Raw genomic sequence first — 12,135 nt, 5'->3', positions numbered from 1 at the left:
CACCTACTACCATACCCACGTGCTAAGGCACTTACAATTATTTGTCTTGTCCATTCAACCCTCTGAATGGCACACATACAAAATCCATGTCTCAATTGTATCCAGGCTTAAAAATCCTCCTTTAACCATGTCTCCTCCCCTTCATCTACGCTGATTGAAGTGGATTTAACAGTTGACATCAATGAGGGATCATAGCGTTCACCTGGATTTAGTCTATGTCATGGAAAGAGCAGGTGTTCCTAATGTTTTGTACACTCGGCGTGCAACTGGTCTTTTTTTTTTCTTTACCTTTTATTTTACTAGGCAAGTCAGTTAAGAACAAATTCTTATTTTCAATGACGGCCTAGGAACAGTGGGTTAACTGCCTGTTCAGGGGCAGAACGACAGATTTGTACCTTGTCAGCTCGGGGATTTGAACTTGCACCATTTCGGTTACTAGTCCAACGCTCTAACCACTAGGCACCCTGCCGCCCCGTCTAAATTATGTGTGTATGTTTTGATCTCTAGGTTCTTCTTCACACTAGATTAGATCCGTCCCGGAGCTACATGAATAATTATCTCTCCCAATACATTGGTTTTTCCAGTGTGGGAAATTCATTAGGCTCTATATTACTGACTCCTAAATTAGGCCTGTTTCCCTTGAGTGTTGATAGGTTCTTGTGTTCGCTCCAGTCAGTAGCTATAAATCTTGTCTTCATTTAACTATAGATGTGCGATTACTAGGATATTTATCTTGCGGTAGTTTGGTGTTTGATGGTTATTATGTTTCATAAACTCATTTTACTGTAGATGTGGAATTAGTGTGTATAGCTTGAGGTGTGATTGATGGCTATATTCTCTGTGAAATCTTTAAAGGCAATATTTATTAGGGGACCTGCCCAGGAACATGCTGGGGCCTGCTCAGACCTCACTCACACAGGGAGTGCTTTTCAAAAGAAGCACACCTTTTGACACGCACACTTGTATGACAAGATACACTATTTGTCAAGCTTCCTCAAGCACAAGGAGTACTGGCAGTCATTGTCCAAGAAAGACCCACTGTTTACCCTCTGGTTCGCTTTTGAAGACCTTATATCATGTTCCAGGGCTGATCAAGAAGAACTCCCAGCCATCTGTATTCTAATACTTTATCGTCCCTCTTTTCTTTTTTTTTTGAGAGAGTGTGTGTCCTCCGTAGCCTTTCTTCACTGCCGCTCGTGTCCGACTCCTCTCTCTGCGTTAACATTCCAGCCAACAGAATAAACAGTGGGGCCATTTAACAGTAACGGTGTGTGTGGGGTATCTTTTTCTCCTCAGGCCGTGTGTGTGTGTGTGTGTGTGTGTGTGTGTGTGTGTGTGTGTAACTGACTGTCCCCTCTTCTCTCCATCCCCAGGCCTCCCCTTCCAGAGAGCTCCATGGAGAAGATGAAGCGGTTTAGGAGGAGGCTGTCCCAGACTCTGAGAGGGAGTCAGACCATCGACGAGTCTCTGTCTGAACTGGCTGAACAGATTACTATAGAGGAGAACGGCGTGAAAGACAGCAGTGAGGGTGTGTGTGGGGGGAGGGAAGGGGGGCAGGTGTTGTGTGAGGGAGAGTGAATGTGTGATTATGTGGATGTAATGTACTGTGCATTTGGAAAGTGTTCAGACGCCTTCACCTTTTCCACATTTTGTTACGTTACAGCCTTTATTCTAAAATAGTTTTTTCTCCTTATCAATCAATCAACCAATCAATCAAATGTATTTATAAAGCCCTTCTCACATCCGCTGATGTCTCAAAGTGCTGTACAGAAACACAGAAACCCATAATACCCCAAACGGCAAGCAATGCAGGTGTAGAAGCACGGTGGCTAGGAAAAACTCCCTAGAAAGGCCCGAACCTAGGAAGAAACCAAGAGAGGAACCAGGCTATAAGGGGTGGCCAGTCCTCTTCTGACTGTGCCTACACACAATAAATGTCTGAATATTTGCAAAAATGTCTAAAAACCTGTTTTTGCTTTGTCATTATGGGGTATTGTGTGTAGAGGGAGGAGATAAATGTGAATAATATGAATCCATTTTAGAATAAGGCTGTGACGTAACAGTGTGGAAGAAGTGAAGGGGTCTGAATACTTTTGCGAATGTACCCGTAAGTCGATGGATAAGCCTACGTCTGGCTTGTGTGTCGTTTCACTGCACACAGCAGATACTTTTTTTCTTCTCTTTAACATCCGGGAACACACATCATCATCATCGGTGTTACTTCTTCATGTTCGAGTCCAGTGAAGGCTGTAGCCGGCGAGGCGTCAAAACAAAGATAAGGTGACATAGCTGGTTAGTTATCTCTAAGCTTGGGATGGTCCAGCGCCTGCTGTTGACGGTGGCTGCCACGACGTTGCTATGGTGCTGCCTGTTCAGGGTCTGGAACGTTCAAGGGTTTCCATGACATTACCATGGCGACTTGGAGGACTGTGAGAGCAGCTGGGCGTCCTCCTCCTCCGTTTTATCTCGTTATTCCTCTCCTGGCTTTCTTAAGGTTTTCCCCAGATCCCCTCTCCTTAAATTATTCAACAGCTTCAGCTTCCCTCTCCTTTTCCCCGGCTCCCTTCTCCTTTTGTCCTACAGAGGATGTTGTTTTCTCTGTGTGTGTGTGTGTGTTCTCTTCTTGTGTGTGTGCGATTGTGTTTGCCCATGTGCATGGTGTACGCACCTGTGTATTCTGTGCGGAGAGGGATTGCGTTGGGCTGTCTGCAGTGTGTGGGACAGTACAAGTCTCAGAGAGAGAGGAGACAGAGTGGAGTGGTCAGATGAACTCACCATGGTGTCAATCATTGGGATGAATCCTAATGTCTTAGCCTTGATCTGATTGTGTAACACAACAACATAACAGGGGCACACAGCAGTAGTAGTGGGATACGAGATTTAATGTGTGCGCCTGTGTGTGCCTGTATGTGTTATCTAGTAACTCTGGGAGGGAGTTTGTTTGTGGTCATATGTTGTGTTGATTGACATTGTTTGTTTCCTCTCTAATGTAATGTTCTTCCTCGATCTTTGATCTTTAACCTATTGTCATTGTCCTATATGATCAGGACTATAGATATCACCTGAGATTGAGGTGATGTTTACAGTTTTAGTTCTAAGATATGAATTGCCACAAAGATGTTTGTTCTTCAAATGATGTATTTTATCGGCTGAGCTACTATGTTCGCTTAGGGTAATTTTGTAATTTGAGTGAACTATCCCTTTAACAATTATGTCAATCAATCACTGTGGGTGGGATTGTCAGGTGTGGTGGCAGAATGTGTGAGTCACAGAGTTGGTACAGTTTCAGACCTGTCAATCAATCTCTGTGGGTGGGACTTTGAGGAAAGGCGGTGTATTAGTAATCTAGTAAGAAACACATTTGTCTAGTCTACTCTTTCAGTTGAAAAAAGATTGTGTTCTGTCAAGTAAACATGGATTCCCTGTTGAGAAACAATATACACTGAACAGGAATATAAACACAACATGTAAAGTGTTGGTCCCATGTTTCATGAGCTAAAATAAAAGATCCCAGAAATATTCCATACACACAAAAACACATTTTGGGCACAAATTTGTTTACATTGCTGTTAGGGAGCATTTCTCCTTTGCTAAAACAATCAATCCCTCTGACAGGTCTAATCAAACATTTTTGGTCACATACACATGGTTTATGCGAGTGTAGCGAAATGCTTGTGCTTCTAGTTCCTACAGTGCAGTGATATCTAACAAGTAATCTAACAAATTCACGACGACTACCTTGTTCACACAATGTAAGGGGATGGAATAAGAATGATGTACACAGATGCAATAGATGGTATAAAGTACAGTATATACATATGAGATGAGTAATGTAGGATATGTAAACATTATTAAAGTGGCATTATTTAAAGTGACTAGTGATTTGAGTCTGTATGTTGGCAGCAGCCTCTCTATGTTCGTGATGACTGTTTAACATTCTGATGGCCTTAAGATAGAAGCTGTTTTTCAGTCTGACCATATGACCTGACTAAAACAGGGTGTAGCCTCCAGAACCTAACTACAGTAATGTAGATGGTTCCCTAAACCAAGGTGTCTGTATTGTATGTACTGGACTGAACTGAACTGGTTGTCACATAGATCTCTCTCTCCCCCCTCCACAGAGCCCATGGTGAGGAACGGTCATGGTCTCCCCCCCTCAGCCCACAGTGTTAACTCTTTCCTGCACCAGTACACTGGTCCCTTTAAGAAGCCCCCGCTACGGAGACCTCAGAGTGTCATAGGAGGAGGAGGGCTAGGGTCTCTCATGGCCATGCCCCGCAACGGCAGCCGCCTCGGTGAGACACACACACACGGGCATGGACACAGAAACACACACAGTGTCACTTGAGTCAGGGGAGAGGGCAGGACAGTGGAAACTAACCAGGGAGTGGCTGCTATAGTTCCCAGCAGCAGCAGCAGCTGTGGATGACATCAAGTTGAGTTGATGGAAAGAATAACCTCACTCATACGTTTATGGGCCCCCTGGTCTTATCAACCACTGATTGAACAGTTATCCAGGACTTGCATTTTTGAAATGTTGACTTCATGTAAAAAAATAAAAATAATCTGTGTCTCTCTGTCTCTGCCCCGCCTCCCCTTCTCTCCCCCTCTCTCAGACATTGTCCATGAGAACATGAAGATGAGTTCTGATGGAGAGAGTGACCAGGCGTCAGGGACGAGCTCAGACGAGGTGCAGTCTCCCACAGGGGTGTGTCTAAGGAACAGGGGCAACAGACGCATTTCCGCAGAGGTGAGTCTGACACCCCCTTCATCCCCCATCACTGCTTCACCAACTCATACGGAGGAAAGGAAGTGTAGTTTGGGAGCGACTCATACTCTCTCGGAGGACAGGTTTTGTATCATTTCAAATGTTTTTAACAGTAGCATTTCTTTAGTTAGGGCTTGTTTTATCTATCAGTGGGATTTTTTTTTTTTTTTGACATTAACAACCACCATAGAACATTCCCCAAATGTTCTCATTAGGTTACCAGGTAATGTAACAAATCAAATCAAATTTTAGTTGTCACATACACATGGTTAGCAGATGTTAATGCGAATGTAGCGAAATGCTTGTGCTTCTAGTTCCGACCATGCAGTAATATCCAACGAGTAATCTAACCTAACAATTCCACAACAACTACCTTATACACACAAGTGTAAAAGGATAAAGAATATGTACATAAAAATATATGATTGAGTGATGGTACAGAATGGCATAAGCAAGATGCAGTAGATGGTATATGGTACAGTATATACATATGAGATGAGAAATGTAGGGTATTTAATCATTATATTAAGTGGCATTGTTTAAAGTGGCTAGTGATACATTTATTACATCAATTTTTACATTGTTAATGTGGCTGGAGTTGAGTCAGTATGTTGGCAGCAGCCACTCAATGTTAGTGATGGCTGTTTAACAGTCTGATGGCCTTGAGATAGAAGCTGTTTTTCAGTCTCTCGGTCCCTGCTTTGATGCACTTGTACTGACCTCGCCTTCTGGATGATAACGAGGTGAACAGGCAGTGGCTCGGGTGGTTGTTGTCCTTGATGATCTTTATGGCCTTCCTGTGTCATCGGGTGGTGTAGGTGTCCTGGAGGGCAGGTAGTTTGCCCCCGGTGATGCGTTATGCAGACCTCACTACCCTCTGGAGAGCCTTACGGTTGTGGATGGAGCAGTTGCCGTACCAGGCGGTGATACAGCCCGACAGGATGCTCTCAGTTGTGCATCTGTAAAAGTTTGTGAGTGTTTTTGGTGGCAAGCCGAATTTCTTCAGCCTCCTGAGGTTGAAGAGGCGTTGCTGCGCCTTCTTCACCGCGCTGTCTGTGTGGGTGGACCATTTCAGTTTGGAAATAATAACACAATGTACCAGTAATGTTTTCCCAGCAAACCAACATTTGTTCTGTGAAAGTTCTCAGAACATTTGTTCGGTTGCAGAAAATGGTCTCATTACACAAAAACTGTCCAGACACACTGATGATTGTATACCTTTAAAGAACACATTTAAATGTGTTCTAGGAATGTTCTTGCAACGTCAGGTGAGTGTTTTATACAAACATTTTATAAATTGTCATTACGACTGGACATTCTTTGTGTTTTGAGAACATTTGCCGTAACCTAACGAATGTTCTGGGAACTTTTACAAAACCAATTATGGTTTGCTGGGACACCACACGCAGGTCCTCAATATGCCTCATGAAGCCATCCGTGTGACAGACCCGACTATTACTGTTGTTTATCATCAAACTATCCAGTTGTTCTCACCTCAGCTTAACATGGGGTGGTTTCAAGTCTTCCTATTACATGTGGATGTTTGGCTTTGAAAAACATTTGACTATAAAGTGCGTATGCTGAGGGATATCCACTAGGAAAAGAGAGTGGTGATTTTCCAGCCAAGTACATAGCAACAAGACCTGCCTTGGGAACAAACAAAAACTGAAAAGAAAAATCAGTGGGCATTCACACAACATCAAAAGCCTCGGGTGATTATTCTCATGACGTCAACACATGATGTATTGGCTTTCATACTGTAGCATATTGACAGAGAGCACATCTATTCTCTATTGATGTACTGTATGCGTACAAAGAGGTTTGAGCCAGGACTAGACATTGGGTAATCAAATCTTCCCATCCTTGCTCAATTTGGCACTCCTCATGAACAGCTACAGCGGTATACACATTCACACAGCAAGTCTTATTATTAAACTGGGCTCGGTGATGGAACAACTGATTAACAACTGAGCTTGTGGTCGGATGTGTGTGTGTGTGTGTGTGTGTGTGTGTGTGTGTGTGTGTGTGTGTGTGTGTGTGTGTGTGTGTGTGTGTGTGTGTGGAAGGAGAGATGTGTGCATATTAGAGGTCGACTCATTATGATTTTTCGATACCGATTATTGGAGGACCAAAAAAAGACGATAACGATCATTTTTCAATTTAAAAAAAATATATATATTTTTGTAATAATGACAATTACAACAATACTGAATGAACAATGAACACTTATTTTAACTTAGTATAATACATAAATAAAATCTATTTAGTCTCAAATAAATATTGAAACAAGCTCAATTTGGTTTAAATAATGCAAAAACATAGTAAAAGTGCAATATGTGCCATGTAAAAAGCTAACGTTTCAGTTCCTTGCTCAGACCATATGAAAGCTGGTGGTTCAATATTCCCAGTTAAGAAGTTTTAGGTTGTAGTTATTATAGGAATTATGACGTGTCGACTATTTCTCTCTATACCATTTGTATTTCATATACAGTGCCTTGCGAAAGTATTCGGCCCCCTTGAACTTTGCGACCTTTTGCCACATTTCAGGCTTCAAACATAAAGATATAAAACTGTATTTTTTTGTGAAGAATCAACAACAAGTGGGACACAATCATGAAGTGGAACGACATTTATTGGATATTTCAAACTTTTTTAACAAATCAAAAACTGAAAAAGTGGGCGTGCAAAATTATTCAGCCCCCTTAAGTTAATACTTTGTAGCGCCACCTTTTGCTGCGATTACAGCTGTAAGTCGCTTGGGGTATGTCTCTATCAGTTTTGCACATCGAGAGACTGAAATTTTTTCCAATTCCTCCTTGCAAAACAGCTCGAGCTCAGTGAGGTTGGATGGAGAGCATTTGTGAACATCAGTTTTCAGTTCTTTCCACAGATTCTCGATTGGATTCAGGTCTGGACTTTGACTTTGCCATTCTAACACCTGGATATGTTTATTTTTGAACCATTCCATTGTAGATGTTGCTTTATGTTTTGGATCATTGTCTTGTTGGAAGACAAATCTCCGTCCCAGTCTCAGGTCTTTTGCAGACTCCATCAGGTTTTCTTCCAGAATGGTCCTGTATTTGGCTCCATCCATCTTCCCATCAATTTTAACCATCTTCCCTGTCCTGCTGAAGAAAAGCAGGCCCAAACCACGATGCTGCCACCACCATGTTTGACAGTGGGTATGGTGTGTTCAGGGTGATGAGCTGTGTTGCTTTTACGCCAAATATAACGTTTTGCATTGTTGCCAAAAAGTTCAATTTTGGTTTCATCTGACCAGAGCACCTTCTTCCACATGTTTGGTGTGTCTCCCAGGTGGCTTGTGGCAAACTTTAAACAACACTTTTTATGGATATCTTTAAGAAATGGCTTTCTTCTTGCCACTCTTTCATAAAGGCCAGATTTGTGCAATATACGACTGATTGTTGTCCTATGGACAGAGTCTCCCACCTCAGCTGTAGATCTCTGCAGTTCATCCAGAGTGATCATGGGCCTCTTGGCTGCATCTCTGATCAGTCTTCTCCTTGTATGAGCTGAAAGTATAGAGGGACGGCCAGGTCTTGGTAGATTTGCAGTGGTCTGATACTCCTTCCATTTCAATATTATCGCTTGCACAGTGCTCCTTGGGATGTTTAAAGCTTGGGAAATCTTTTTGTATCCAAATCCGGCTTTAAACTTCTTCACAACAGTATCTCGGACCTGCCTGGTGTGTTCCTTGTTCTTCATGATGCCCTCTGCGCTTTTAACGGACCTCTGAGACTATCACAGTGCAGGTGCATTTATACGGAGACTTGATTACACACAGGTGGATTGTATTTATCATCATTAGTCATTTAGGTCAACATTGGATCATTCAGAGATCCTCACTGAACTTCTGGAGAGAGTTTGCTGCATTGAAAGTAAAGGGGCTGAATAATTTTGCACGCCCAATTTTTCAGTTTTTGATTTGTTAAAAAAGTTTGAAATCCAATAAATCCAATAAATGTCATTCCACTTCAAGATTGTGTCCCACTTGTTGTTGATTCTTCACAAAAAATACAGTTTTATATCTTTATGTTTGAAGCCTGAAATGTGGCAAAAGGTCGCAAAGTTCAAGGGGGCCGAATACTTTCGCAAGGCACTGTACCTTTGACTATTGGATGTTCTAATAGGCACTTTAGTATTGCCAGCCTAATCTCAGGAGTTGATAGGCTTGATGTCATAAACAGCGCTGTGATTCAAGCATTGCTAAGAACTGCTGTCAAACGCAGTAAAGTTTGAATGCTTACGAGCCTGCTGCTGCCTACCACCGCTCAGTCAGACTGCTCTATCAAATGTCAAATCATAGACTTAATTATAATATAATAAACACAGAAATTTGAGCCTTTGGTCATTAATATGGTAAAATCCGGAAACTATCATTTCGAAAACAAAACGTTTATTCTTTCAGTGAAATACGGAACCGTTCCGTATTTTATCGAACGGGTGGCAACCCTAAGTCTAAATATTGCTTTTACATTGCACAACCTTCAATGTTATGTCATATTTATGTACAATTCTGGCAAATTAGTTCGCAACGAGCCAGGCGGCCCAAACTGTTGCATATACCCTGACTCTGCATGCAATGAACGCAAGAGAAGTGACAAAATTTCCCTAGTTTAATATTGCCTGCTAACATTAATTTCTTTTAACTAAATATGCAGGTAAAAAAAAAAATATTCTGTGTATTGATTTTGAGAAAGGCATTGATGTTTGTGGTTAGGTACAGTCGTGCAACGATTGTGCTTCTTTCGCGAATGCACTTTTGTTAAAACATCCCATTTGGTGAAGTAGGCTGTGATTCGATGATAAATTTACAGGCACCGCATTGATTATATGGAACGCAGGACAAGCTAGTTAACCTAGTAATATCATCAACCATGTAGTTAACGAGCAATTATGTGAAGATTCATTGTTTTTTACAAGATAAGTGTAATGCTAGCTAGCAACTTACTGCTCATTGCTGCACTGGCGTAACAGGTGGTCAGCCTGCCACGTAGTTTACTCGTGGAATGCAATGTAATCGGCCGATTACCGATTGGTATGAACACTTGAAATCGGCCCTAATTAATCGGATGAGCTAAACACCTTCTTCGCCTGCTTCGAGGAAAACAACATCCTTGGCCAACGAGAGTAAGTCATTGAAGTGTGTTTTTAAGAGTGCAAGACTTTCGGCCCAGACGTTATTCCAAGCCGCGTCCTCAGAGCATGTGCAGACCAGCTGGCTGGAATGTTTACGGACATATTCAATCTCCATATCCGAGTCTGTTGTCCCCACTAGCTTCAAGATGTCCACCATTGTTCATATACCCAGAAAAGCCAAAGTAACTGAACTAAATGACTATCGCCCCATAGCACTCACCTTAACTAGAGGTTGGTGTAGTACCATATCACCCCCACCTTACCCGGCACCCTAGACCGACTACAATTCACATATTGCCCCAACAGATCCACAGACAACGCAATCAACACTGCACTACACACTTCCCTATCCCACATGGATAAGAGAAAAGACCAATGAATGCTGTTCATCGACTACAGCTCAGCCTTCAACACAGTACTAGTCATTAATAAGATCAGGGCCCTGGGTCTGAACCCCGCCCTGTGCAACTGGGTCCTGGACTTCCTGACGGGCCGACCCTAAGTGGTGAAGGTAGCCACTGTCACTGTTCTACCACCCGGTACTCTACCCTGCACTGTAGAGACTGCTGGCCTATGTACATAGTCATAGAACACTGATCACTTAAATAATGTTTACATACTGTTTCACACACTTTATATGTGTATATACTGTATTCTCGTCATGGCTCATCCTATATAACTTATTTTGTTATTTTTCTGAATTATATGTATTGTTTTATTTCTTTTCTATTGCTAGGTATTACGGCACTGTTGGAACGAGAAACACAAGCATTTCTGATTTCTGTAAATCTGTGTGAGCGACTAGAAAACTTTGATAAGATGTATTTATTTGATTTTATAACAAAATAGTGTAGTATGACAGTACAGAGAGAGAGAGAGAGAGAGAGTATTATCTGTCAATGTACTATATGGCTGGTTTGAGTCTGGTTGTGCGGTGCACTGGTTAAACTCTGAGACAGGGAAACCCACCGTATGTTCTTTACGACTTGCTGGGCCATCACCAGGGAGAGGTCCGAGGGGGAGCGTCTGATTGGAGGTCCACTCCAGCTGTGTTTATTGGTTGTTTTGACCACAGGACCTCTGGAGATTTGTCAGGAGCTCCTGTCACTGCATTCCAAATGGCACCCTATTCCCTATAAAGTCCGCTATATGGGCCCTGGTCAAAAGTGCTGCACAACATAGGGATTAGGGTGCCATTTGGGATGCAGGCCAAGTGTTCAGGCCATATTAAAAACGACCAAACCCCCCAAAATGTTAAGCAGCTTATTTCAGCGGGGCTACACTGTAACGTGAAACACCACAAACTCTACCACCTGTCTCTCCTGTCTGCCTCCTGTAGGTGATCCACAATAGATTAACTAGCTCCTGTTTGAATCTACTCACAGAGTCCTGCTTTTTGTGTGTTGGTTTGAGCCGTTCCAATTGGCTCCCTTCAGGCAGCGCAGCTTCAGCCCAGAGCACCACAACACATCACATGCCTGATGAGTGGCGCAAGTGTCATTAGGGAGAGAGGAAGGTGCCATACACACTAGGAGCCTTTCTGTCCCACTGCTCCATCAATAGCAGATCCTTACAGTACACACTGCTGTGCTCCCTGGGGCCTATCACACAGCTCCTACCAGCACGCCTAAGGCACATAGGAGAAGAATAGAATATATTATCCACCATACAGAATGTATAAAACATCATACACTAGCCTGAAATCCAGAAACTGTTTTGCTAACATTTCACTCCAAGGAGTGGCATGGGAGTGGAATGATGGCTTAAACAGACTGGTACCCAGGCTGATCATATACATCATACACACTTAGAACACGTAGCTTCCAAATAGTAGAAGGGGATTCCCTGTTCTCCGTGACTGAGCCTCCGCTGTGTCTGTGGCAGTGTCTGTGAGTGGAGCTGGAGCAGAGCGAGGAGCGTGCCCAATTTGACTGGAGCACGGAGCGAGATTCCCAAAGGCTGGAACGTTGGCCTTCTCGGCCGCTCCAATTTCGCTCCAATAGCGTCCCAGTAGTGCTCACTTCACAAGCTCAGGGTATGCCTGCCCCAGCATGTATTTGTAGGTTACTTGTGTGCTGCCAATAGCCCCTTGCTTTAGCTACTGTCATGGAATTCGCTAAATATTTTCATAAATAAACTGATAACAGACAGGTGCAAAACAAAGAATACCTACAAAGATGAGAACCAAGAGCCATTTCTTGTGATGT

General features: G+C 42.8%; 1 protein-coding gene across 2 annotated transcripts in view; it reads left to right on the top strand.

The window, feature by feature from the left end:
• LOC135524062 (cyclin-dependent kinase 17-like) overlaps positions 1–12,135 on the top strand; it is a 44,936-nt gene that overhangs the window by 21,228 nt on the left and 11,573 nt on the right. The window contains exons 2-4 of one of the 2 annotated variants that reach the window (XM_064951212.1): positions 1,374–1,528; positions 4,122–4,295; positions 4,617–4,750. In XM_064951212.1, the coding sequence (XP_064807284.1) occupies positions 1,374–1,528; positions 4,122–4,295; positions 4,617–4,750 (463 nt within the window). The remainder of the gene's footprint in view (positions 1–1,373; positions 1,529–4,121; positions 4,296–4,616; positions 4,751–12,135) is intronic. The other variant, XM_064951213.1, reaches the window with a different exon arrangement.

Source organism: Oncorhynchus masou, chromosome 31 (assembly GCF_036934945.1).
Source record: "Oncorhynchus masou masou isolate Uvic2021 chromosome 31, UVic_Omas_1.1, whole genome shotgun sequence".
Classification (NCBI taxonomy): Eukaryota; Metazoa; Chordata; class Actinopteri; order Salmoniformes; family Salmonidae; genus Oncorhynchus; species Oncorhynchus masou.
This window is presented reverse-complemented; position numbering and strand designations above follow the sequence as displayed.